This window comes from Ursus arctos, chromosome X (assembly GCF_023065955.2).
Source record: "Ursus arctos isolate Adak ecotype North America chromosome X, UrsArc2.0, whole genome shotgun sequence".
NCBI classification, from domain to species: domain Eukaryota; kingdom Metazoa; phylum Chordata; class Mammalia; order Carnivora; family Ursidae; genus Ursus; species Ursus arctos.
Genome location: NC_079873.1, coordinates 30,309,028 through 30,333,874, shown reverse-complemented (window position 1 = coordinate 30,333,874; position 24,847 = coordinate 30,309,028). Strand labels below are relative to the sequence as shown.

The window sequence follows — 24,847 nt, the reverse complement described above, 5'->3', positions numbered from 1 at the left end:
TCCAGGATTCTCTTTCTATTACTGACATATAGTTGTACAAATATTTTTTCAATTCTAGTAGCCATTTCTTGAGATTTTTCTTTATTCTAGAGGGATGAAAAGGTTGGTAAAAATGATATTCAATAACTTAAGCACTGTCATTTATGGTGTTGATGCATAGGGGCAAACTATGCCAAACGTTCTCAGCAATTTCCAAATCAGTGATTTTCTTAAATGAAATTCAAAATTAAAGCTAGTTATAACTGACATTTTTTTGCATTTATATTTAATTTTTGTTACTGTCAAAGGACATACTGTACATTTGCGAAAAATATATCTGTATAATTTTATCTGTAATCCTTTTTTTTCCTTTTTTTCTTTTTTAGTAGGCTCCACGCCTAACGTGGGGCTTGAACTCAAGACCCAGAGATCAAGAGGTGGATGTTCTACCTACTGAGCCAGGTAGGCACCCCTCATCTATAATCTTAAAATACAAACATTATTTCTAGAAAAGAGGTAAATGTGGAAAGAATTATTTCCATTTTAATATGCTTTAATTTGATTTTTAACATCACGATTAAAATTTATATTTAAACATTAGTGTTAACTACTTTTAAAAAATAATGGCAATTAAATGGCATAAAGAAATACAAACACATAGACAGAATTAGAGAACTGGAATTAAACCTAACTAATAAATCACTTTTTAATCTAATTCAGACTCCTCCCTAGATTCTGCAGGCTTAATCAAAACATTTCTAACTCTTTAGAAATTTTATTTTGAAGTCAAAAGACCTCTCCAATATAATTACAGCTCCAGGCTTTGAGAATCATTGTAGTTAGGGAATTACCACAGTAAATACTGTTGAAAAAATCCTCTAAAGTGTTTTATATCTTTTTTTCCTGAAAAAAAAGAAAAAAAATCCTAGAAAGGAATCATCTCTCAATGTATGATAACAAAAAATCAGGAGAGGCTTTCCTTACCCTAAACTGAGCCCTTTACACGTTGAGACAAGAACCTGCATTTTCCCTGATTTTGAATTGAATCCTTACCAACCATCACTCATATAATCACAGAGGCTATGTATTTTCTCAGAAGTTACAATTACAAATCAAAGATCACCAAGACACACCTTCTGAAGAGCAAATATGGACAAGTTCTGCATCAAATGTATAAAACTACACCCTCCCAACTAAATATGAGGAGGAATACATAAAACAGTCTGAAGAAAAGGAATAAACATGATATGATCAAAGAGGTAAAGTTACTTTTGTATGAAGTAAGATTCTACCAGTCCATAGTGTCCTCAGAAAGAAACAAGGAGAAATCTGGCTGAAGATTTTATGGAAACTAGTAGAAGGAACAATCTTAAATAAACATAAGCAATTTAAAACTGTATGCTAGAAGATATTTCACAAGTGTAAATATGAAACAAACAGCTTGAGAAACAAATTGAGGTCAATGATCCTTGACAATATATTTCTCAATCAAAGAGAACACTTCATAAATATGGACATATTTATACAGATCTGTTATTGTCACAGGACTTCAAATTTCATTTTTGATTTTTTTATACAAATTAAAAAATCCACTGTTACACATTTAGCAGCTCTTGCACATATAATATCCTTTAGTGGGAATTAGGCAGCCCTGGTCAGGAACACTTTCATTTTTATTTCCCTTTCTTCATCCTCGTCTGAATAAAATCCATCTGGATGTGTAAACTGCTCCCTTAAGGAAAGCTGAGTACATTCAGAACACAAATTTGCACTTATGGTGTCAGGCCCCTGCACATGAAATGGGTCTCAAGTGTCCTCAGAAAATTCGCCCTTCAAAGTGCCTAAATTTCACGTTCCACCACCCCAGACCCCATTCATCAAATGAATCAGGAAATCATCATTGCATTGCAGGTGATGGTTACTATTAACCAAAAATTGTCCCTTTCACTCTGCTAAACCTGCTTCTTTAGAAGAAGCAACATTTGTTAAGGGTTATTTCTTTTTAAGTTTATCGATTTAGTTTTTAGTAATCTCTACACCCAAGGTGGGGCTTGAACTCACGACCCTAAGATCAAGAGTCACATGGTCTTCCAACTATGCCTGCCAGGTGCCTCAAGACAGAAAACATCTTTCTAGGCGCTAAAATAAAGTATCAAAACATTCATTTTCTGCCTGGCCCCTCCCTTCTTGTGTAGTTTTTTTTTTAATTTAAATCAATTAATTAACATATAATGTATTATTAGTTTCAGAGGTAGAGTTCAGGGATTCATCAGTCTTATATAATACCCAGTGCCCATTACATCACATGCCCTCCTTAATGTCTATCACCCAGTTACCCCCTACCCCCATCCCTCTACCCTCCAGCAACCCTCAGTTTGTTTCCTATGATTAAGAGTCTCTTATGGTTTCTCTCTCTCTCTGATTTCATCTTATTTTATTTTTCCCTCTCTTCCCCTTGATCCTGTTTTGTTTCTTAAATTCCACATATGAGTGAGATCATATGATAATTATCTTTCTCTGACTGACTTATTTCGCTTAGCATAATACCCTCTAGTTACATCCACGTCATTGCAAATGGCAAGATTTCATTTTTTGATGGCTGAGTAGTATTGCATTGTGTGTGTGTGTGTGTGTGTGTGTGTGTGTGTGTATACACCACATCGTCTCTATCTGTTCATCTGTTGATGGACATCTGGGCTCTTTCCATAGTTTGGCTATTGTGGACATTGTTGCTATAAACTGCTAAGGTTCAATATATCATATTGATACTTCTGTTAATTTTGGGTTGGAAAAGAAATAAGTAAAACCCCTGTGAAGTGTTTAACGCCACATATTTTGGCCCCAATATATCCTTACCTGTCTCAGCACAGTGTCATGTAGAGTACAATGAAAGGGCACCACCTTTTTGGGGAGATATGTAGGGAGCCTTTCATACATGTAGACACAAAGCATGAGCATCAGGATTGGATTAGGGTCACAGATATCCGTGGCCTAGTTTCAGCGAAAATAAATATAAATTAGAGTATATACATGTACAATATATAAAAAGAGCTAAAGCATAGTACATCAGTTACTGAATTACATTAAAACCTTTTAAAATGTTACTAATTGACATTGACACTGAATTGTAAACAGAGTAAACAGAGTATTACTGTCAATGAGAAGAGCTTGACCTAAGTGTTAAAAGATGAATTAGGTGTGCTCTCACTATAACAGTGACTGCACAGCCTCAAAGCCTTCCACCAAAGCTAGTCAGAGGTCATAAAAATATTATACACTAGAAATACTGACTCATGTGACTAAGACACCACCCCTGATTTAGAGTACCATAAATAGCAGTAAAAGAAAACAGAGAAGTAAACAAACAACCAAAGTAAAAGAAGGCAAGAATTTCAAGCAAAAACTCAAGGGAGAAGGCAGGACATGAGACAGCCTTGAAGAATGCTTGGGTCTCCAACAGATTGTGTTTGGGGGCAGAAAAGGATGTATTCCATCAGAAAGGCAATGAACTACAGTGCAAGGATATAGAGAAGTACAGTGTTTGTCTGTTAAAGAAGTACAGTTTGAATCATGTGTAAGGTAAGAAGGGACAAACACTGTGTGAAAAGACTAAGGAGTGCCAAGGCCACACTGTGGAAGGTGTGGATGCCAGGGTGAGGGCTTTGATTTCCAAACAAGGAATAACACAAAAGCAACAATTCAGGCAGATCAGGCAGGGGGGTGGTTAGGGAGTACTTTTCCCAGAACACACAAACTATAATAAGTCAGAAAATGTAATCACACTGATAACCAAGATATATTAGTGATGGTTGATGGAAAAGATTTGAGATAAAAGCCAGAATTGCAAAGGAATAATAGAAGGGACAATCACCATAGCTTGAATGTACATTGAATACAAAAAGTAGAATCAGGAGTAGGAGGAAGGATTCCTTGTATCAGTTCATGTACTACCTATGATGTCATGGAAAAATGTGAAGGTAGTAGGGGAGAGTTACTCATAGCAAAGAAGTATTGAGAATGGTCTAAGGCAAGGATTCAAAGACAAAACAGCACTGATAGATAAGCAGCTCTGTCATTATCAATGAACAGGGAGCCCTCCACACTTCCATAAAGTGAAGAATTACCTATGACTTAATGGCTCACATTCAAGTTAGTAACTGAAAATGATGGAGGCCTGGCTTGGAAGTGCAAATAGTGTGGGAGCCAAGGAGACCTAATGCATTATGCGGACCTAACACAGCTGCCTCTGAAGTTCAGCAGCAGTTACCATCAAATAAAAACAGCTCCTCTGATCATCTGCTAGTTCACATTCCCAAATACATTCTTTTCTTTCTTTGGAAGAAGAGAAGAGTTTGCTCTTCCATGTTCTGTCAATAAGCGGTAAGACTAACCAATAAAGGTGCCTGGGGAGGAGATTTTTAGTAAAAAAAATAAGGGAGTTGGGCTGTCTTGGCAGGGTAGAAAGCTGCTAGTGAGTACAATTTGAGGAAAACTGAGAAATACACCAAGACTCCAAACTTTCTCATAAGAATTCTATGGTCGTACATTTCTATGTGAAAGACAGTGTAAGTCAACACATGAAGGAAAATTATTTAAGATAAGAACAAACTAAAAAAATAAATACAGAGTTTAATTCCCACAAAGTGAAGAATATAGCTCTACTGGGCCCTTTGGGATGGTCCTGCCTATGAGTGTGATTCGAAGAGGGCTGTGGGGCGCCTGGGTGGCTGTCAGTTAAGTGTCTGCCTTTTGATTTCGGCTTAGGTCATGATCCCAAGGTTGTGAGATTGAGCCCCAAGTCGGGTTCCACACTCAGTGAGGGCTCTGCTGGAGATTCTCTTTCTCCCCCTCTCTCTGTCCCTCCCCACCTCTGCGCACTCTCTCTCTCAAATAAATAAATTTTTTTTTTTTTTTTTTTAAAGAAGGCTGTCTAAGGTGATGGAAACGTGTTTGTTGCGGAAAGGGTAAGACTAGTGGGAGAACACTCTAGGCTCAAGTCTAAGGTCAATAAAAGCCTTTTGAACACTTTTTTTAGTGACTGCAGCATAAAATATATAGGTAACAATATAGAATTAGTCCCAACACTCATCATTGAAAAATACATAATGGGATGAAAATGCAATAGTTTGGAAATTTTTAAAAAATATGTTTATCTTAATGGGAAAAATGCATTTGATTATTAAGATATTAGACTGAAAAAAAAAACCCAGAGAGAAGAGCATCCTTACCTTTCCTTATAATAAATTTCAATGAAAATAACTTAAAGCAATTACGCTTTAGTCAATCCTTGGCTTAAAAATCCAAATGTTAACATAGGTTTATTTTTATTATTTTGTTTAAAATAAAACTTTCATGTGAAGTATCTTTCAAAGACATCATCATTACCCTCTCTATATAGGTTTAGCCTAGAAGAACTTCAACTAATTATTGGTCTATTTTTCCCCACAAGGATAGTATTTTCCAACTAGCCTAATAAAAGACAAAGAATTAAAAAAAAGGTCATAATAGAGAAAAATGCTGGAGTAGAAACCTGGTAAACCAAATTCAAGCCCTGCCACGATCTTGACTAAATCAATTGGCTTCCCAAGGCCTCAGTTTTTTCATCAATAACAAGGAGAGGTGAAATAATATCGACTTTCACAGAGGATTTAATTTGCTACAACTTCAGGATATCACCAGCTTTCCTACTGGACACCAAACATAACTAGCAGTACCCATTGACATACTGTAATTCTACAGAGAACATTGCTGATTACCTTCCCCAAAGCAATTTTCTCCTTTCTTCTTCCCTAAGAATCCCAATTTTTGTGGCTGTTTCATTACTTTTATCAAACACTGGTTCAGTTACAAGCATGGAATGTAATTATGGTCAATGACATGTAATGAAAAATATGCTGTGAACCACTGGAAAAGGTTTACCTTATGGAAAAAGAGAACTGCAAGATGAGGGGCTACTCAACCAGCCTCAAGAGTAACTGTATAAAGATGCTACATGAGAATTTCAGTAGAAACTTTGTGGTTATTAGTGCACATGCCTAAAATAAAGCCAGCAGGCTGAGAAGGGCTGAGCAAAAGTGAATCTCTAATAACTTTGTTGAGCAGCTGACTGACTACGCTTATAGTCTTCCTAATGCTTGACTTTGTCTAATGTAAAATATTGAATTTGTTTACTTTTAAAGCACTTTCACATGTGAATTCTGTTAGTTAATGCTAAAAGCATCAAACTTGATAAAAACATTTTTTTTTTTTTGAGAGAGAGAGAGAGAGCAAGAGAGAGAGGAGGGGGGCAGGAGGAGAGAGAGAATCTCAAGCAGGCTCCATGCCCAGTGCTTGAGGCCAACACAGGGCTAGATCCCACAACCCTGAGATCATGATGTGAGTAAGATGCTAAACAAACTGAGCCACCCAGGAGCCCCAAAGACAAAAATTTTAAGAGAAAAGTCAGATTATCTATTGAACCTTGGCTCCCAACACTACTCAGTGAATTAGGTATAGTACAACCTCTACGAATGTCGTATTTATTTTTATATACATTTCTTTACATGAGAGAATAAAAATACATTCTATACTGAGCCCAAATAATTCCCATCATATTTTTGTTTTAAATATGAAGTATGTCACAAAAGGGAGAATATGTAAACAAGTGTTATACTTCAGATGGCCCGATTCCACAACAGAACAGAATATAGGCACAGAAACATAGCTAGCTGATTCCACAGTTGCAAAGAAGAATGTAATAAATAAAAAACTTAAACATTAATAAATATGTCCAGTGGTGAAAATATTGGTTTTAAATGTGAACCGGTGCTAAGCATCAGCATTAATTCACTGTGGCTAAGTTAATTTAATATTTTTGAACTTTGCCATTTAATGTGGTTGGTAAATCCAGGTTGATAAAAAAAAAAAAAGTTAAGGAATTGGAACTGGTCAGTAAAAGCTTGGTAATTATAAGTTAACTGTCAGTTCCTTCATTCATCAAATCTTAGACACCTTCTCTACATTTTTTATGTATTAGATACATTTTAAAATATTTTTTGGCTATACTATAAAAAAAATTGAGTCAACATATCTAAGAAAATAAAAAAGCAAAGGAGAGAATCACAATGTATAATGATTTCTATTTTCGAAACAAAAATATTTTGAGTTTCTTATGAACCCTGACCAAATTCTCAAGGGCCACCTTGAACACCAAATGTTCCATGTAACATCTTGGTTCCCTTACCAGAATGATTTGTGTCCCTTCTGATTCCCACAGCACACTGCTTCTATGTATACTGTGGCATTCACTATCTGCTTTGCATCAGCTCTTTTTCGTATACCTGTCACTATTAATAACATCTTTGAAGGCATGATTGTGGTTTAAGCATATCTGTACCCCTTACAGGTCTATCCAGTGTCTTTTATGGAGGATATTCAGTTTGTTGAACTGACGAGAATTGTAGTATTTTTATTCTTCCAAACCAAAGTCTTCCATGGAAGTTTATCTTTAAAACTCTCTTATAAAAGAAACTTCTGGCCAAAATCCTAGAATACAGTTTCTCGTTACAACTATAACAATATAAAAGAATGTAAATGTCAGACGTGAAACTAAGTGACTTTAACATGCAAGTGACTTGCATACAAGGAGAAAGCAAGCCATTATGAAGTGTCATTTTTCCAGCAGGTATGAGGAACAACTTTATACCAAGCCATGTGTGGGCACTGGCATCATCAATGTCTCTCGTGTCATGGAACAGAAAACTCAGGGTAAGTTGAAATGGCTTTCTCCTGTGTCCTTCTTTTGTGACTGTTCACAAGGTCCAGCAAACCTCAAATGTCTCCTGTATCAATTTATTATTTTAAATTCCCATTCAAATGACATGAGTAAATACTTTCCTCCTTGACCAACGAAATTATATTTTGATTGGTCTGTGTTCCCTGTCTGCAGTCCCTTTCTGGTGAGTCCATTGCCATCATAATTCTAAGAACAAATGCCATTATTCCCATAATACCGACACAGCAAATTTCTGACTTTTTATGTTGATATCCAATATCCCAATATATACCTATATCAATTTTTCTAATTCCAAAATTCAACTAAGGCAACACATTCACAGAATTTCCTTACTGTATGTCATGTATTCCATTCAACATTCTGTTTATGCCATTTCCTCTGAGTGAATGCCTTCCTCTCTTACCACTACCAATCCAAACCCAATCCACCCTTCGAGACGCCAAATAAGTCCTGCATTCTCTACAAAGTCTTTGATGGATCAGTCTAGATCATATTGAGCTCTTCCCTTATATGAATTCTATACTTTGTTTTTTGCATACACTGACAACTACATGAGTAGAATGTTAGTAATCATTGAACATGCATATATCTTAATAATTCAATGATTTTATATATTCTTCAAAGTAAGAAATCATTTTATTTTAAAGATTATTTATTTGAGAGAGAGAGGGAGAGTGACCAAGAGTTGGGTGGAGGAAGGGAGGGACAAAGGAGGAGGGAGAGAGAAACTTAAGCAGACTCCACGCTGAGCATAGAGCCCGATGTGGGGCTCGATCTCACCACATGGATCACGATCTGAGCTGAAAGCAAGTGGGACACTCAACCAACTGCACCACCCGGGCACCCTAAGAAATCATATATTGCACTATTTCATTATTCTAAAAAAGGGCTCAAAAAATAGTAAGCATATTATGTGCTTGATTATTGCTATTGAGTACTTGAAGTGAAAGGCGAGATGGACTTATAATGTGGAGATACAAATGTAAAAATGTATATTGCTGTTCTGATCTCTACATGAATATTTATTTTAAAACAAAAATGAAAAATTGTCTTTTTAGCTACTAAACTAAAAAATGATGATACATCTATATTCAAACAACTCTGCTCCTTTAATTCATTCTTAGAGCCTGGGGAGTGCTACTAAATCACTCAAGCTTCATTCTTAGGGTTTAAGAAAGCTGGACAAATCACTAAAACTACTTTCTTATCATGCACAATTGGATATACATAATTATATATAATTCAAAATATCCAGTAGATTTCTATGAAGTGATATTTCAAATTCCACATTTTAGCAGTACCCTACAAAAAGACTGCTTCAATTTAGATTTAAAATAAATGAACAAAAGAATATTAAAAGGGGTCAACTAACATTTTTACAAAGAAGACATACAAATGGCCAACAGGTACATGAAAAGATGTTCAGTATCACTAACCATGAGGGAAATGTAAATCAAAACCACAATGAGATATTACCTCACACCTGGTAGAATAACTATTATTAAAAAGAGGAGAGATAAAGTGTGGGCAAGGATGTAGAGAAAGGGGAATTTCTGTATGCTGTTGGTGGAAATGAGCCTTGTTATAGCCATTATGGAAAACAGTATGGGCGTCCTCTAAAAAATTAAAAACAGAACTACCAAATGGTCCAGCATCCCTACTTCTGGGTATATATCCAAAGGAAAAGAAACCAGCATCTGAGAGATATCTGCACTTCCATGTTCAACTGCAGCATTATTCACAATATCAAAGATATGGAACAACCTGTCTGTCAATGGATGAATGGATAAAGCAAATGTGGCATACAGTGAATCTCATTCTCAATGGGGAAAAACTGAAAGCTTATCCCTTAAGGTCAGGACACGACAGGGTTGCTCACTCTCATCACTATTGTTCAATATAGTACTAGAAGTCCTAGCCTCAGCAGTCAGACAATAAAAAGAAACAAAAGGTATTCAAATTGGCAAAGAAGAAGTCAAACTCTCTCTCTTCGCAGATGACATGATACTTTATGTGGAAAACCCAAAGACTCCAGCCCAAAATTGCTAGAACTCATACAGCAATTAAGCAACGTGGCAGGACACAACATCAATACACAGAACACAATACACATACACAGATACACACACATACACACACACACACACACAGTGGTAACTATGTGAGGTGATGGATGTGTTAATTAGCTTGATTGTCGTAATCATTTCACATTGTATATGTACAATCATCACATTGTATACCTACAAAATTCATATTTTACAAACTATATACAATTTTTATTTGCCAATCACACCTAATGAAGCTGGAAAAAATACAAAAAGAAGAAATTCATATTTATGGAATATGTGATATATAGCCACCCACCTGTATGTCCATGTCAAAGCCAATTTCACGAAGTACGTTCACAATAATCAGGCAATTGTGCAGATAATGTTCAGAACGTTTTGGTTGTGTGTACATTTTTTCAAAATGAGACTCAATCTGGAAAAGACAAGAATCAAATCTTTTAGTAATGGAATAAAAATCTGCTTTTTAACTGTTCTCTTTAGTTCAGCAAAGAATCATTTAAGTATTAACATATGTCAGTAGTAGATTATTACAACCAAAATACCAGAATAAACAAAAACGGAATGTGGGCCATTCGGATTCAGGTCTGATTTAAATTAAAACACTAAAAAGTGTTGGTTTATAAAAAATACTCTGAATTTTAATTACTAAGTTCTTTCAAATAATAGAAGACCATTCCTCATAAAAAAAAGACTCTTACCAAAAACGGACAATAGGCTCCCAACTGTGTTGCAAAAACAAGACCATCCAAAAGGTCTTTGTCAAAATTTACTATCCATCTCTCAGAGGGAATAACTCCTGTTCCGAAAGAGAGTAAATATAACATTAGTTTTATTTTTCTAAAAACGATACCTTATGGTATCTGTCTGAATATATTCATTCTGATATTGTCACTATATAATACAGAATGTATTTAAAATTGGCAGATATTGTAGAGAAAAATGTTTTCAAAATCATTCTCATTGTGGAGACATTTATTGCCCAGTTCAAACATAAAGAAAAACAGAACATGTGCCTGGCTTTATTTCCCTGGTTTTCGACGAATCACTGATTCGTGATAGGTTTTCTTCCAAAGTGACACACAAAAGAATGAAGAAATGATCTGGAATTTTCTATTCCTTCAAAAGGAAAATGGATTGATTAATAAAGGACAATGAGAAAAATGAAAAAAAAAGGAGAAAGGATGTCTTACAGAATTTGAGCAATAGTCAAAAACATTTGTCTTTGCTTGGAAAAGAAAAGCATATTATTATGGAAATAAAAACAAAATTTAAACCTCCAAATAATCATAAGGGAATACTATGTAAAACTATATGCCAACATATTGGACAACCTAGAAGAAATGGATAAAGTCCCAGAAACCTATAAATCACCAAAAATCAATCAGGAAAAAATAGAAAACTTGAACAGACTGATAACCAGCAAAGAAATTGAATCAGTAATCAAATAACTCCCAACAAACAGAAGTCCAGGGGCCAAGTCCCCACCACAGTTTACCACAGCCGTAGGTACATCAAGGATTTTCTCTGCTATTTTGTTAATTCCTTTGATCTAGGCTACTCTCTTCTATACTCCAAGATTTTGCTACCCAAAGTGTGCTAAGTGAATCAGCAGCACCTTTATCAACTGGAAGCATGTTACGAACACAGAATTTCAGGCCCCACTTAAAACCTACTGAAACATAAAAAGTTTAACAAGATCTCCAGGTGATTTATATTCATATTACCATCTGAGAAGGGTCGGTCTAGGGTTGTTTTTAGAGACAGAAAGATCAAGCTAATCTAGTCCTCATTTGTCAAGAAACAAATTTCAAATGATGTTCTACAAATTTTTTAAAATTTTAATTTAGAAGTTATATTTTTACCTATTTGGATATTATATTACCTCAAATATTCAGAAATATTAAAATAGTCCTAAACAGTGTTAAGAATTGAAGATATGACTGCTAAACATAAAACCAAATCATTTTATGCAATAAAGGAGTAAGTGCACATATTATTTTATGAATATCATAATAATTATTTAAATATTTTAGGTGATTAAAACAGTACATTTCTATAACAGCTTTACTGATATATAACTCATATAACATAAATTTTATCCAATTCAACTGTCCATTATTATTTAATATGTTTACCAAGCTATGTGATCATCACCACTACTTAATTTTAAAGTATTTTTTATCAACACATAAAGAAACCCCATACCCACTAGCAGTCATTCCCCATTTCCCTCTTCTCTCATCCACTGGAAAAAAAAAACTAATCTGCTTTCAGTCACTATGGACTTGCCTATTCTAAACATGTCACAGACATGGAATTAAAATATGTGCCCTTTCGTATTATGGCTTCTTTTATTTAACATAATGTTTTCAAGGTTCATCCATGCTACAGCATGTATCAGTGCTTCACTTCCTTCTATAGCTGAGTAACATTCCATTTTGTGACTATATATACCACATTTTGTTTATCTATTCATCAGTTTATTGGCATTTGGGTTGCTTCCACATCTTGGCTATTATGAATAATGTCACTTTTAACATTTATTTAAGAATTTTTGTGAGAATATATGTATTTTCAAATATTTTGAGTATAAACCAATGAGTAGAATTGCTGAATCATACCGTTAACCTATTTTTTAACATTTTGAGAGATGTTAAACTGTTTAACATTAAGCTGCTTTCCAAAGTGGTCGTACCATTTACAAGATCTCTAGCAATGTATAAGGTTCCAATTTCTACAAATCTTTCCCAATAGTTGTTAGAGTATTTCTTTCCTTTTTTAAATTTTAGTCATCCAAGTTGGTGTCAAGTGCTAGTTCACTGTGCTTTTGTTTTGCATTTACCTAATGACTAATACTATGTTGAGTCTCTTCATGTGCTCATTAACCATTTGCTTAGATCTTTTTTTTCCTTTTTACTTGCATTATTTGTTGTTTTATTGTGGAGTTGTGTTTGCATATATTCTTGGTATAAGTCTCTTGCTAGATATATATTTTCATTGTTTCTGTGTCCTTTGAAATGGTCTCCTTTATTTCCCTTTATATTCTATTAATATGGAGTATTGCATTGATTGGAATTCCTACTATTTCTCAGAGATTTATTTATTTGAGAGAGAGAGAGAGAGCAGGGTAAGGGGCAGAAGGAGAGGGAGAGAATCTCCAGCAGAATCCCCGCTGAGTTTTGAGCCCAATGCAGGGCTTGATCTCAAGACCCTGAGATCATGACCTGAGCCAAAGCCAACAGTTGGAGGCTTAACCAACTGAGCCACGCAGGCACCCCAGAATTCCTATGTTAAACCAATCTTACACTCCTGGGATAAATCTCACCTAGTAATTTTGTTTAATCCTCTTAAAATGTTGCTGGATTCTGTTTGCTAGAATTTTGAGGATTTTTGTGCCGACATTCAAAACAGATAATGTAGTACATTTTAATTATTTTAAAGTAGTTTGGAAATGCAAATATACACTTTAATGCAGAAATCATCTTGTTTCTGAAGGTAGTTAAATTATGAAGATATGTGAACTCTAAATAATTATGATCTCAGCCAAATATAATAATTAGAAGATTAGCCACATGACATTAAGGTAATGTATATAATATTTGGTAGAACTTCCATATAAGTACATCATTAAACTAGAAAGAAAATAAAGAATCTTGTGTACTAAGATGATTAGTCACTATGGATGAAGACTGATCTAAAAAACAAGAAGTATAAGAAATCAAAAGAAAATAATCACAGCAGTTACATATGAGAGAACAGATATAATAAACTAATGAATAATATTATGCTAATATTTTCAAAATGTAGACGAAATTCATTAATTTCATGTGTTATAAAATCTCACTCAATGGGAAATAGAAAATAAGAATGGGGAGGTGAAGGGGGAAAAAAAAAGAATAATCCTATAACAATTATAAAATTAGATTATTTAAAACCATCCCACTAAAGAAATAATAGGTCCAGATACTCTTAATAGTAAATTCTACAAAATTTAAGAAACAAGCAATTCCACTTCTAGAAACTCTTTCAAAGCCTACAAAGAGGAAATATTTTACAAGTAATTGTTGAGATTTGCATAAAATTATAATAAAAAACTAAAAAGTACAGAGAATAATTACAAATCATCACTCATATAAACTAAAGCAAAAAATTAGAATACTAGTAAACTAATCTAGCAAGGTATTAAAAAAAGATTAGCTACCATGGCAAAATTAAATTTGTGCCAGGAATGCAAGGTTAGTTTACATTTAAAAATCAATTTAATAACTATAGTAAGATAGGTAGAGAGAGAGCGATAAATAGTAAGAGAGATATAGACATATATACTTGACCCTTCAACAACATGGGGTTTGGGGCACCAACTCCTGCACACTGAAAAATTGGTGTATAACTTCTGACTCCTCCAAAACTTAACTACTAATAGCCTGCTGTTGACCAGAAGCCTTACTGAAAACATAACCAGTCAATTAACACATATTTATGGATGTTATACATATTATATATTGTATTCTTACAATAAAGTAAGCTAAAGAATAGAAAATGTTATTAAGAAAATCACAAGGAAGAGAAAATACACTTACAGTACTGTACTATTCAAAAATCAATCCACATATGAGTGGACCTGCGCAGTTCAAAAAAACCATGTTGTTCAAGGGTCAAGTATATATAATATATATAAACAGTATTCATTATGAAACTTCCTGGAAAACTGAAAAGATATAAATTCCAGAACATAATCTACAAAGTAATCGTATAGTAAATATAATAATTAGTGATGAAATGCTGAATGTATTCTTCTGTTTAACTATGAAAAAGATCAGGTATAATAAAAGATCATCCATGTTAATAAAGGTTAGAAAAAAAACCTCTTCATTCCATCCTTTTATTTTTTCACCCTTTCTTTAAAAATAAAACAGAACATAACAAAACAAAAAAACTCATAACTTGTAATGTTTTGTAAATAAAGATTAAATTCTACCTTTTTCTTTGGAAGAAAAAAAAAAAAAGAAAAAGCCTCTTCGGGACTCAGTTTCAACCAATATCTTTGACTCCAAAAGGAATACAAAAAATAGCTCCTATGCCAAATTTACGAAAGAAATGTTTTAGAACAGGTTTCACACTCTTGTACACGCCACCCACTTAGTGACTATAAAAAAGTTTAGAGCCAAACAATGAGAATCACTTATGCGGAGATGTTATCAGCTTGATCCACAATTTTCCAAGCCACCTGATCGACATAACACAATGGAATACTGTCCACAGAGTTTAGAGAAAAATAAAGGGTGACCCAAATTTTATTTCCAGTCAAGATGCCATTCACACATTGAAAAAAAAAAAGAAAGAAAGAAAAGAAAAGACCATATTTACAAACAGAACTCAGAGACTAGAGACCCTTGGAAAGGGTTTTCTTAGAAAAATAAAATAATTATGAAATCCAGCCACCCAATAGTTGAATCAAAAAATAAATAAAAATGGAGAATCCAGGTAAAATGATACATAACCAAATACTGACAGAATAGAATATAAGTGTTATAAATACTGACAAAATAGGCATAATGAACATAACAAAATGATACATTCAGGCAGAAATGAGAGAGGAAATGAGAGGAAGAATTCTTACCTGTCACAGCAATGGTTATCAATGCTATGTGAAATCATAACACATAGCAACAAAACAAAATAAAAACCCCTCAGAATTCATAATGTTATTCCTAAGTTTCTTCTTTTAAATTTGAGATATGTTTTAGAAAATATTATTTCTTGTGGTGATCAAATATTTGTTATAAGGTACCTCTGCACTATTTAATCTTATTCCCTAGTTTTCAATTTGCACATATTAGAGTTTTTAATCTTCCCTGGGCAGCAGAGCCACCTAGAAAGCTTTTAAAAGCTGCACACGTACAGGCAATACCCCCACAGATTCACATTCAGTTGGCCTGGGGTGGGGCAACTGTTTTTATTTTTTTAATTTCCCAGGTGATTACAAAAGGGCATCCAGATTTGAAAACCCACTTGTGTGGATGAAAACGGAAATGAGACATCTCTCTGGACATTAGGAATGAATTTGCAAGAACCGCACAGATCTAAGCTAAAGAAGAATTTACATTTTGAAAGAGCAGCATCACACAATGATCCTTGAGCCTTGCAGGTCAAACTGCTTGGACTCAAAACCCAGCCACATACTTTCCTAGGAACATAAATTAACCTCTCTACTTTAGTTTTCCTGTTAATAATGGTAACAGTTACCTGATCATGTTGCCTGTTTTGAGTATTAAACAAACCGTTACATGTAAAATTCTTAGTGCTTTAATTGGCATACTACAAAATACTGTGAAAATGAGTAGAGGAAACCTCATTTAAAATTGAGCTGGGGAAGCCCTGATGTATGTATGTTACCACTCACTGCAGCCTGCATAATAAGCAGGAAAAAGGAAGCATTTTATCTCTTGCTCTTAAGAAAAAAGAAGGATGACCCCTCCCTGCCCCAGCTATTAATAATGCACCTGTAACCAATGAGAAGCCACCACATCCTCAAACTCTTGTTCCTCTCCAATGAACTTCTGTTCAAAACAGTCCTCCTCAATTTCCTCCTAAATCTGTCTCTTCATACTTGCCTATGGTTTGCCATAGTTTGAATGTCCAGAATTGCCATTCCTCTGCTATTTCCGAATAAACTCATGTCCCTAATATAATAATTATTTTATTTTTATGGTTGACAACACCAAACATCCCCCTCTCCTAGCTAATGGAAGTGATCACTGCTTCTCTACCAATTAAAGAATTAGCCTCAATTATAGTCTTCTTCCCTCTAAATAAGATTTATTAAGTTACTCATAGAATTACCACTGCCCCTGATAGCATACAATCAAGGTGAATCCCTGTTTCCTTGAACCTGTCCCCAATTTACTGAGCCAATGCACAAATCCTATAATGTCTTCTATAATATCCTTTACTGTGAGACACTCCATGATTCTCCATAATGTGTGGTCTCCCTCATTGCAATGAGCATTGAAAAGAATTTGTTCAGCTATACATGTGTTCCCAGTGGTCTCTGGCTAAAAGGCACTGACACTGAGTAGGTATGAATATGAAAGACAGAGAAAGAATGTGGTCTGGTTGTGGGTGAATTTTTACATCCTCCATTTTGCAGGACACATGGCTATTGCCTTGGTTCGCCCTGATTTATTGAACCACACTGCTAATCCATTAGAAATGGTTTAACTTTCTGTTCTCACGTGTTTATGACTGCCTAGCACTTCTCTGAATTTAGTGTTGAGCTTCACACTAATCATGACTTCTACATATTGACTGACAGTCACATTCCCAATATAAAACATTCTAAATGCAACATTAAAATATCAGATTATACCATTTCTATTATCTACGTGCATTTTAATCTTGCAACATTGATAAATATGTAATGCTAAACATTAAAGGGATAATTTGGAACTTCTGGAAAAAATATAAAGTTCTTTGTAAATAATGACTACTTAATGACGTTGAAAATTAGATACATCTGAAACAACCAATGCATACAAATTTAAGACCTCAACACTATGTTAGTTTTAAGAATAGATAGAATTAAAAGGCCAGTATGATTTCCCAAAGGTGTATTGCATATTGTTTACTTTAACAAACTATCCCATGATAAATGAAATCAGGGCACCTTTAGACAGTACATAAAAGATAAATCTTGCCAAACATATTTATGACTCTGCTCCACTAAAAAGAAAAAATTAGAATAAAACAGTATTTTCCATTCATAAGAATTACAATTGTTACTTCATGAAAAAAAAATGTTGAAATAAGCATCAGTTAAATAATAGATATTATTTCGTAGAACAAAGCTCCTTTGAACAGATAGTTCAAAGTGCTCCAATTCCGGGATTTTGTTAGAAGTGCAGTCAAATGAAAGTACTTAGTCCTCTCAGAAATTAAACTTTATGTCACAAAAATGGTCTGTTGCTGTTCTCAAAATCACCAGGTGATTATAGGATGAGAAAATTTCCATTAGCAATCAAATACAGCAATTGAAGACAAGAGTCCAAAAGAATAACAAAGAGGATACTTTATCATAGGTGTGATCTACTGGAGTGATCTACTGAAGAAGCAGCTGTCACTAAGGTGTAAAAAAAAGTTCATCAGTGAAAAACATAAACTGTTGTGTTAATGATAAAGGGCTTAAGCACATACAATATCAAGAGCATGCAGGAACAAGAGGATAAATGTATAAGGGCAAATGTACCTCCTGGCAAGCCAGACGAAGGTCCCCTACTTACATGGAACAGGTGTTCACTTATTACATGGAAAATGCTTTTTGACTTCCACAACTCTTTGAACAAATCACCACATGTTATGAATTGTCAAACATAGGATGGGTAACTTTTTTATTCTTGTTTTGTTTTTGTTTGTTTGCTTTTTAACAGGGCCTCTCAGCAACTATCTGTAATTAGGAAAGGAAACTCCCAAACTTGGACTACTTGGCACCACATATTCTCGAGCAAATTCATAGAAAGGGTTAAGAAATCTCAGTCTCCTCTCAATGCTAAATTCAGGGTGTGCTGATCAAAAGCATGTGACCTCAGTATACTTCAATCCACGGACTTGCTGTGGCCACCGGACCAAATACCCATTTTATCATAGCAGTCACTACCTTGGCCATCTCCCATGACTCTCCAGGGCCAACAGAATGAAGTCCTAAAACACTGTCCTGATAGTCAAAGCCCTGTATGGCCAGGCCTCTGAACCAAATGATTCCAACTTTACCACTCCATACTCTCCCTGAAAGAGGAAGGCTCCCTCACTTGTCACATCCTCCCTAGTTCCTACATCATTACAAACAAATTCTAATGAGAAATATATGTCAGACCTGTCCTGACTGAGGTCAACACCTATTGTGTTGACACCACTGCTCAACTCCACAAGAGTTTCTGGGAAAGCCATAAACAACTAAAAAATTCTTTATCTGTTGCCCCATCAGGCTGATCAAGGACAGATTGTCCATAAAGATGACTCTGCATGCTGCCAACTGATCAGCTTACCCTAAATAATTTATAAGCAAGGTCCACTGTCTATTCTCTGCAATGTTTTCTTCTTCACTACTGGAAGACAATTTCTTGGGGACAGAATTCTAGGTTAGTATTTTTTTTTTCCTCTTAACACTTTAAATACTCTACTCTCTTCCTGACTACACGGTTTCTGAGAAGTTGGATGTAATTCTTACCTCAACTCCTCTATCGGCAAGGCGTTTTTTCCTCTTCTGGCTTCTTTCAAGATTCTTTCTTTAGATTTGATTTTCTGCAATTTGAATATAGTAGCCCTAGCTATAAAGTTTTTTGGGGGTTTATCCTGCTTGGTATTCCCTGATCTTCCTGTGGTTTGATGTCTGACATTAATATGGGGAAACTTTCATCTATTACTACGTCAAAAGGAATTGTAAGGAGCGCTTTTCCAGAAATACAATTGTGAACAAATACCATTCTGTGAACAATTTAAAAGCACTAAGGAAACCACTTTCTGTGGTACTATAGCCTAGTTGTTTCATACTTTAGTGTGCATCAGAATCACATGGAGGGCTTAATCAAACACAGATTGCTAGGTCTCACCCTCAAGAGTTTCTCAATCAACAGGTTTCGGGCGCAGCCCTACCCTTCCAACCTCCAGAACACCACTGCACCAAGCTGTGAGGACAGTCAGATTTTACCAATGGAGTGAGTCTAAGTAGAGTAAGTATCAGTGTTGACAGACAAAAATCTGGGGAACTGAGTATGGCTTTTTCTCAGTCCAAGTCAACCAAAGTGAAATCTTTCACAGAGCTTTTCCTCGTAGACCTCCATAGTCCACAAACCTGTACTCAGGTACATATTCAATGTGGAACGTGCCTCCTTCTACCTCAACCATTCAACCCAACTCTTATAATTTGTACCAGAAGGTAAAAACTGGCAAGCGAATATATATTCAATTATCTGGAATAGGGAAGAAAAATGTATAAAACCTGAATGTGTCTCAGTATTCACTCACTTATATACACAAACAATATTTGAAATCTGTTATCTTCTAGGCACTGTTCTCAGGTCTGAGAACACACCAGTAAGCAACAAAACAGACAAGACTGTTCACCTTAAGAAGCTCACATTCTACTGGAAGAAACAGACTCTCCATTTTAATATATAATTTTGGAAAAATGCTATTGAAGAGAACAGAGCAAGAAAGAGAAAGATGGAAATATATACTATTTTAGAGGGTATTGGGAAAGCTCAGATAAAGTGATTTTTGAGCAGGAACTTGAATGAAGTGAGAAACGGAATCGTGAAGATAAACAAGAAAATAATAGTCCAAGCAGAAGGTAGCAGAGAAAAATGCAAAAGCTTTGTAAAAGCATAAAACTCAGTGTTCTGTTTTTTTTTTTAAAGGAAAGAGCCCAGTGCCTGTAATGTAGTGTTTTAAAAGATGCAGCAAACTCTCTGAAATTAACTTGCATAGACCATTTTGTTGGTAAAAAATAGAACCATAATAATTTTACAACAAATGAATGTACTAATTTCTAATATATGTACACATTTTATACTACTTTGGTTAAAGTGTTACTCCTCAGTAATCTAACGAAGAATTTGTACTTTGTTTTTTGTATTTTTGAAAGGGCCAAATATAGTTTTGTAAAATATGAATCTTATTCAATTGCAGATTCAAGTCAAATTATTTTGATATTTTCATCACATCAATTAGAAGGTACTAAAATATTCTGTTTACTGTTGCCTAATACCAATATATCAATATAGCTGTTTCAATCTTGTTGTCACTATGTTTGTTGAAGTGACGCCTTCCAGTTAAAAGCAACTGTAATTCCAAGTCTCATTTTAAATCACACTCTTAAATCTTCTTCTTACTTCTAAAGTTTAGATTAAACTCTGAGGGTTCAGTATAAAAAATAAATGTACTGATTTAAACACAACCCCTTCTGAACATAAGAGGTGTGTATGTACTTAAAAGGGGGGGGGCAAATGGAAGCCACAGAAACAAGCAGCACGCACACGTCATCCATCTGACTACAATCAGTGCTTATGATAGAGGAAAAAAAATACACTATACTAGCAAACTGGAACATTAAAAAAACAAAAAACAAAAAAACAAAAAAAACCTGAAGGCTCCGAGGGGTGGAAATTTATAGAGCCTCATTCCACAAGAACAGAACCAGGGAGTGACCACCTGAACACTGGAAGTCTCTCTATGAACACCCACTTGTCGCAGTATTTGGACCTAATTTGACCAACGTCCCCCAAAATTCATGAAGCATTACTGCACTGAGTGATTTCCAGCATGGCTGTCACAATGACATGTAAGATGTTTTCTAGTCAAATTCTATTTGATATCAACTATGTACACACAAGGTTTAAGCATGTCACCTAAATTTAATACTTCATAGAGCTGAAAATACCAGGATGATATAAGACTATCTTTTGTAGAGCATCTCTACATATTTTTTATCACTTATTCTTCAAAATACATTAAAGGAGCATCTTTTATTATTTCCATTTTACATGTAGGGAAACTGATCTTGAAGACGTTAAGTGATCCTTTTTGCAGAAAAGAGTCAGGTCTAGAATCCATGGACTCTGAGTCCAATTCTACAATGTCACAGTAAAATTAGTAATAGCTTATTTAAAGAAAACAATTCTCACCTTGGTGACAGTTTTTCCATATAATATGCCGGGCATTCTCATAATTTGTGTTCATCCAACTAAGCAGAATCCTTTCAGAATCAGAATATATGTTGCTGGATAAAAAACAAGGATTGACCTTTGGTGAATTCTGCACATGTATGGGGGGCAGGTTACTGCCGCAATGTGGTACAACCCGGGACAGTACCAGAACCTGAAATTGGGAAAAGAGAGAACCTTTACTAGACCTGAATGGCAAAATTAAAAATTAATACTTGAAGAGTAAATAAAGGAAGGCATCAGTATTTTCTGGTCAATTACATCCATACAAGAGTAAAAAGAAAAATCAGAAGACCCCCTACAGTAAAGATGAGAGTCAGAGTACATGCAATAACAACTCGCCTATCCAAATCTCAGCTATGTTGGAAATCCTCATGGAGGTGGGCCAGCAAGCACATAAGGCATATGTAAATATTCTGAGCTACAATCTGTGAAGTCTCAAAATCTAAGCTAACTTTCTCCCACTTAATTTATAAAAACCTGTTTGTGCACTTTAAGTCAGTGCCTATTTGGTTTTATTTTATAGAAAATTTTTCTAACTCAGAGATCTAGTTTTTTAGATCACAACAAATGATGAGTAATAGAAAAAATAGGAGAGTAATGAAAAGCAAGAGACAATAGTCATATGACAAGAAAAAAAAGACACGAACTATTAAAAGCTACAAAATACTCCAAGTGTCTGAGCACCATTTAGAGGAGAAATAGGCCTGTAGAGAGGCCTGTGGTAACCACTGCACTGGATAGCGAGGTAATACGACTGTTTCAAACATAAACTACATTCTAGTTAAAGAGATAAGAAGGTCTATATCTACTCCTTCATTCAGTTATTATGTACTGAGTGCATGATACAAAGCCAGTTACTGTGCTTGGAAATAGGGACATGACAGTGAAACAAGGCAATCCCTAGCTAAAGGATATTTAGAAAGTTATTTAATCCTAAATGGTTGAATTTCAAAATATTTAGAAAGGCCAAGCGTAAAAGGCAGAACAACAATTTAAAACATGCTACCAAAGTTAACTCCTTTTTCCAAAGTTTCTAAGAACAAGGATATACCATACTTGCATTTGTCAGTGTTTCTGCTTGATCTAAAATTCAAGCTGTTATTCTACCAGGAAATGGCAATTATAATTTTGGACTATGTTTAAAGGAAATAATATTTTAAAAGTAATGATTGGTTTCATAATGAATAAATGGAATAGCAATGAAAAAATGTCATGTACTTCCCCATCAAAAAACTAAATAACATGCAGATCATGATGAGGTGAAATTTTAATTTTACTAATCTGTTACAACCTTACAGAATGTTCTAAACTGTGTATAAATTAGTCTAGTAAATCTTAACTCAAAATGTATCCCAAAAAGGCACAATTAACTTAAGTAGGAATTAGAAAAAGTCAGATAAGATTTAATTTTTAGAAGCTTACCTTCCCTTTGATCAGATTAGGTGGAAGAATATAACAAACATTGTTCAAACACACCATAAATGTTTATCACCCTAACAAATTTTCTTACAGTCATTTAAGTATAAATATTATCAAGATCACAAATTTGTTGTAAAGAGAATATAATTTATGTCCATAGAGTAAGAATTACAAAAACAATAATAATTTTTAAAAAGCAGAATAGAGAAAGAAAATTTAAAAAGAAGTATTCAAGCTTGTTCATCAATAGCCCCTACCAAAAAACCACCTGGAAGCGGTCTGGGGGTGAAGACACAAGCTTCAGTTGAGACAGAAGGGAGAGAGAAAGCTCCAAGAGGAGACTGAATCTACAGGGGAGTTTCCTGGTGGTGAAAGGCACAGCAGCAATCTGACCACAGCTCTAAGACACAGCACACATCATCCAAGGGAGTCATTAGAGGGGTTTCAGGAAACCCGAGATGCACCTGTTCCTGATTTAAAGCTAAAGCCCTGCAGGCCCAGAGATCTCCTTCCCTTGTCTTCTCACCCCTATTACCCATAGGGGTTCCTGGTTCCTTAATTGTCTCTTACCAGATCTCCTTCCTTCTCGGCCTATACAGTAGGTATTCTCGGAAGATCCGTCATCACTACTACAAAGAGCAAAGGGATGACATCCTAAATGAGAACAACGCAGTGTCCTACCCCATGTCCAAAAGTTCTTGCGTCTACACACTCACTTTTCTTCCTTCTCTTCAGCCACAACGGGTGAGCTATCCCTTCCCTTGCACTTGATACCAAACCTACTCATCATCATTGGGACAGTCCTGCATCAGTTGCCTTTTTTAGCTTTTGGATCTTTAACTTCTCCCTTCTCACCAGTTCCTTTTCAACAATATCAAAACACGCTCACTTACATTCAGCATTTAGAGAGCTCTCCTAAACTTGGATTCCCCCTGATTCTTTTATCTGTTCTTTCTACCAGTTATAACTCATGAAAGAGTTTTCTACCCTACTGTCTCCATTTTTAATCCTTTTGCTCATCAAATCAAAGCCCACCTAATAACCTTTTCCCAATTCATCACTACCACCACACCCTAAAAGTGCCTTTGGCAACTTTGTTGTCCAATACAACAGGGACTTTTTAAACATTATTTTAAGCAAACTCTCAATTTCATCTGATAACACGTCCTCCCTCAAAGGCTTTCTTACCTCCTTGTTCATGATACCATAAAGTGTTACTGCTATCTTTTTGCCTATTTCGAGCTCATTTGCAGGATTCTCTTCCCTTACCTATTTAAATAATGGGTTTCTTCAATATTGGATTTCTAACCTATGCCACTTTTTCTTTAAACTTTTTAGGTGTGTTTCTCCCAATTTTATCTCCCAGAGACCACTAAATATGCATTAAGAAACCACAAAGACCACCAACTGTTGTGATTAAAAAATGAAGATTCAACACAATATTTAGAACATTATGTTAGTAGTAGTAATGAGAATAATTACAGCTTCATATCAGTGAGATGAATGATATTATTACCATCTTTATCAAGGTATCTACATTTAACCAGATGATGAATGTATTGAGTTCTATATCACTTTATATATTCAGTAATTGTTTTTCTTACTCTCTATTTCTACTAAATGAGAAAAGCCTACTTCACAGTTACAGATTTAACAGAATAGATGCTCAATTTGATTATTAGGGATAGTCAGGCCCAACACAAAGCCAGAAATTATAGAGTTTTTTTTTTTTTTAATTAAAATTTACTTCATCTACTTTCAAATACCAACCAAATGCTAAGCTGGTTGATGAGCAAATCACACTCAAAAGCCAAAGGTAAAAACACTCAACTTGGGAAATAACATTAAAGATAACAGTACTCTACTCCTTAATGGCATTCATCTTT

The 24,847-nt window shown here is 34.8% G+C and overlaps 1 protein-coding gene across 1 annotated transcript in view; it reads right to left on the bottom strand.

Annotated features, from left to right (window-relative positions):
- CFAP47 (cilia and flagella associated protein 47) overlaps positions 1–24,847 on the bottom strand; it is a 478,944-nt gene that overhangs the window by 261,615 nt on the left and 192,482 nt on the right. The window contains exons 33-36 of the mRNA XM_048213784.2: positions 21,501–21,693; positions 10,521–10,618; positions 10,118–10,234; positions 2,836–2,970 (exon numbers count right to left, since the gene is read on the bottom strand). Coding sequence (XP_048069741.1) covers positions 2,836–2,970; positions 10,118–10,234; positions 10,521–10,618; positions 21,501–21,693 — 543 coding nt within the window. The remainder of the gene's footprint in view (positions 1–2,835; positions 2,971–10,117; positions 10,235–10,520; positions 10,619–21,500; positions 21,694–24,847) is intronic.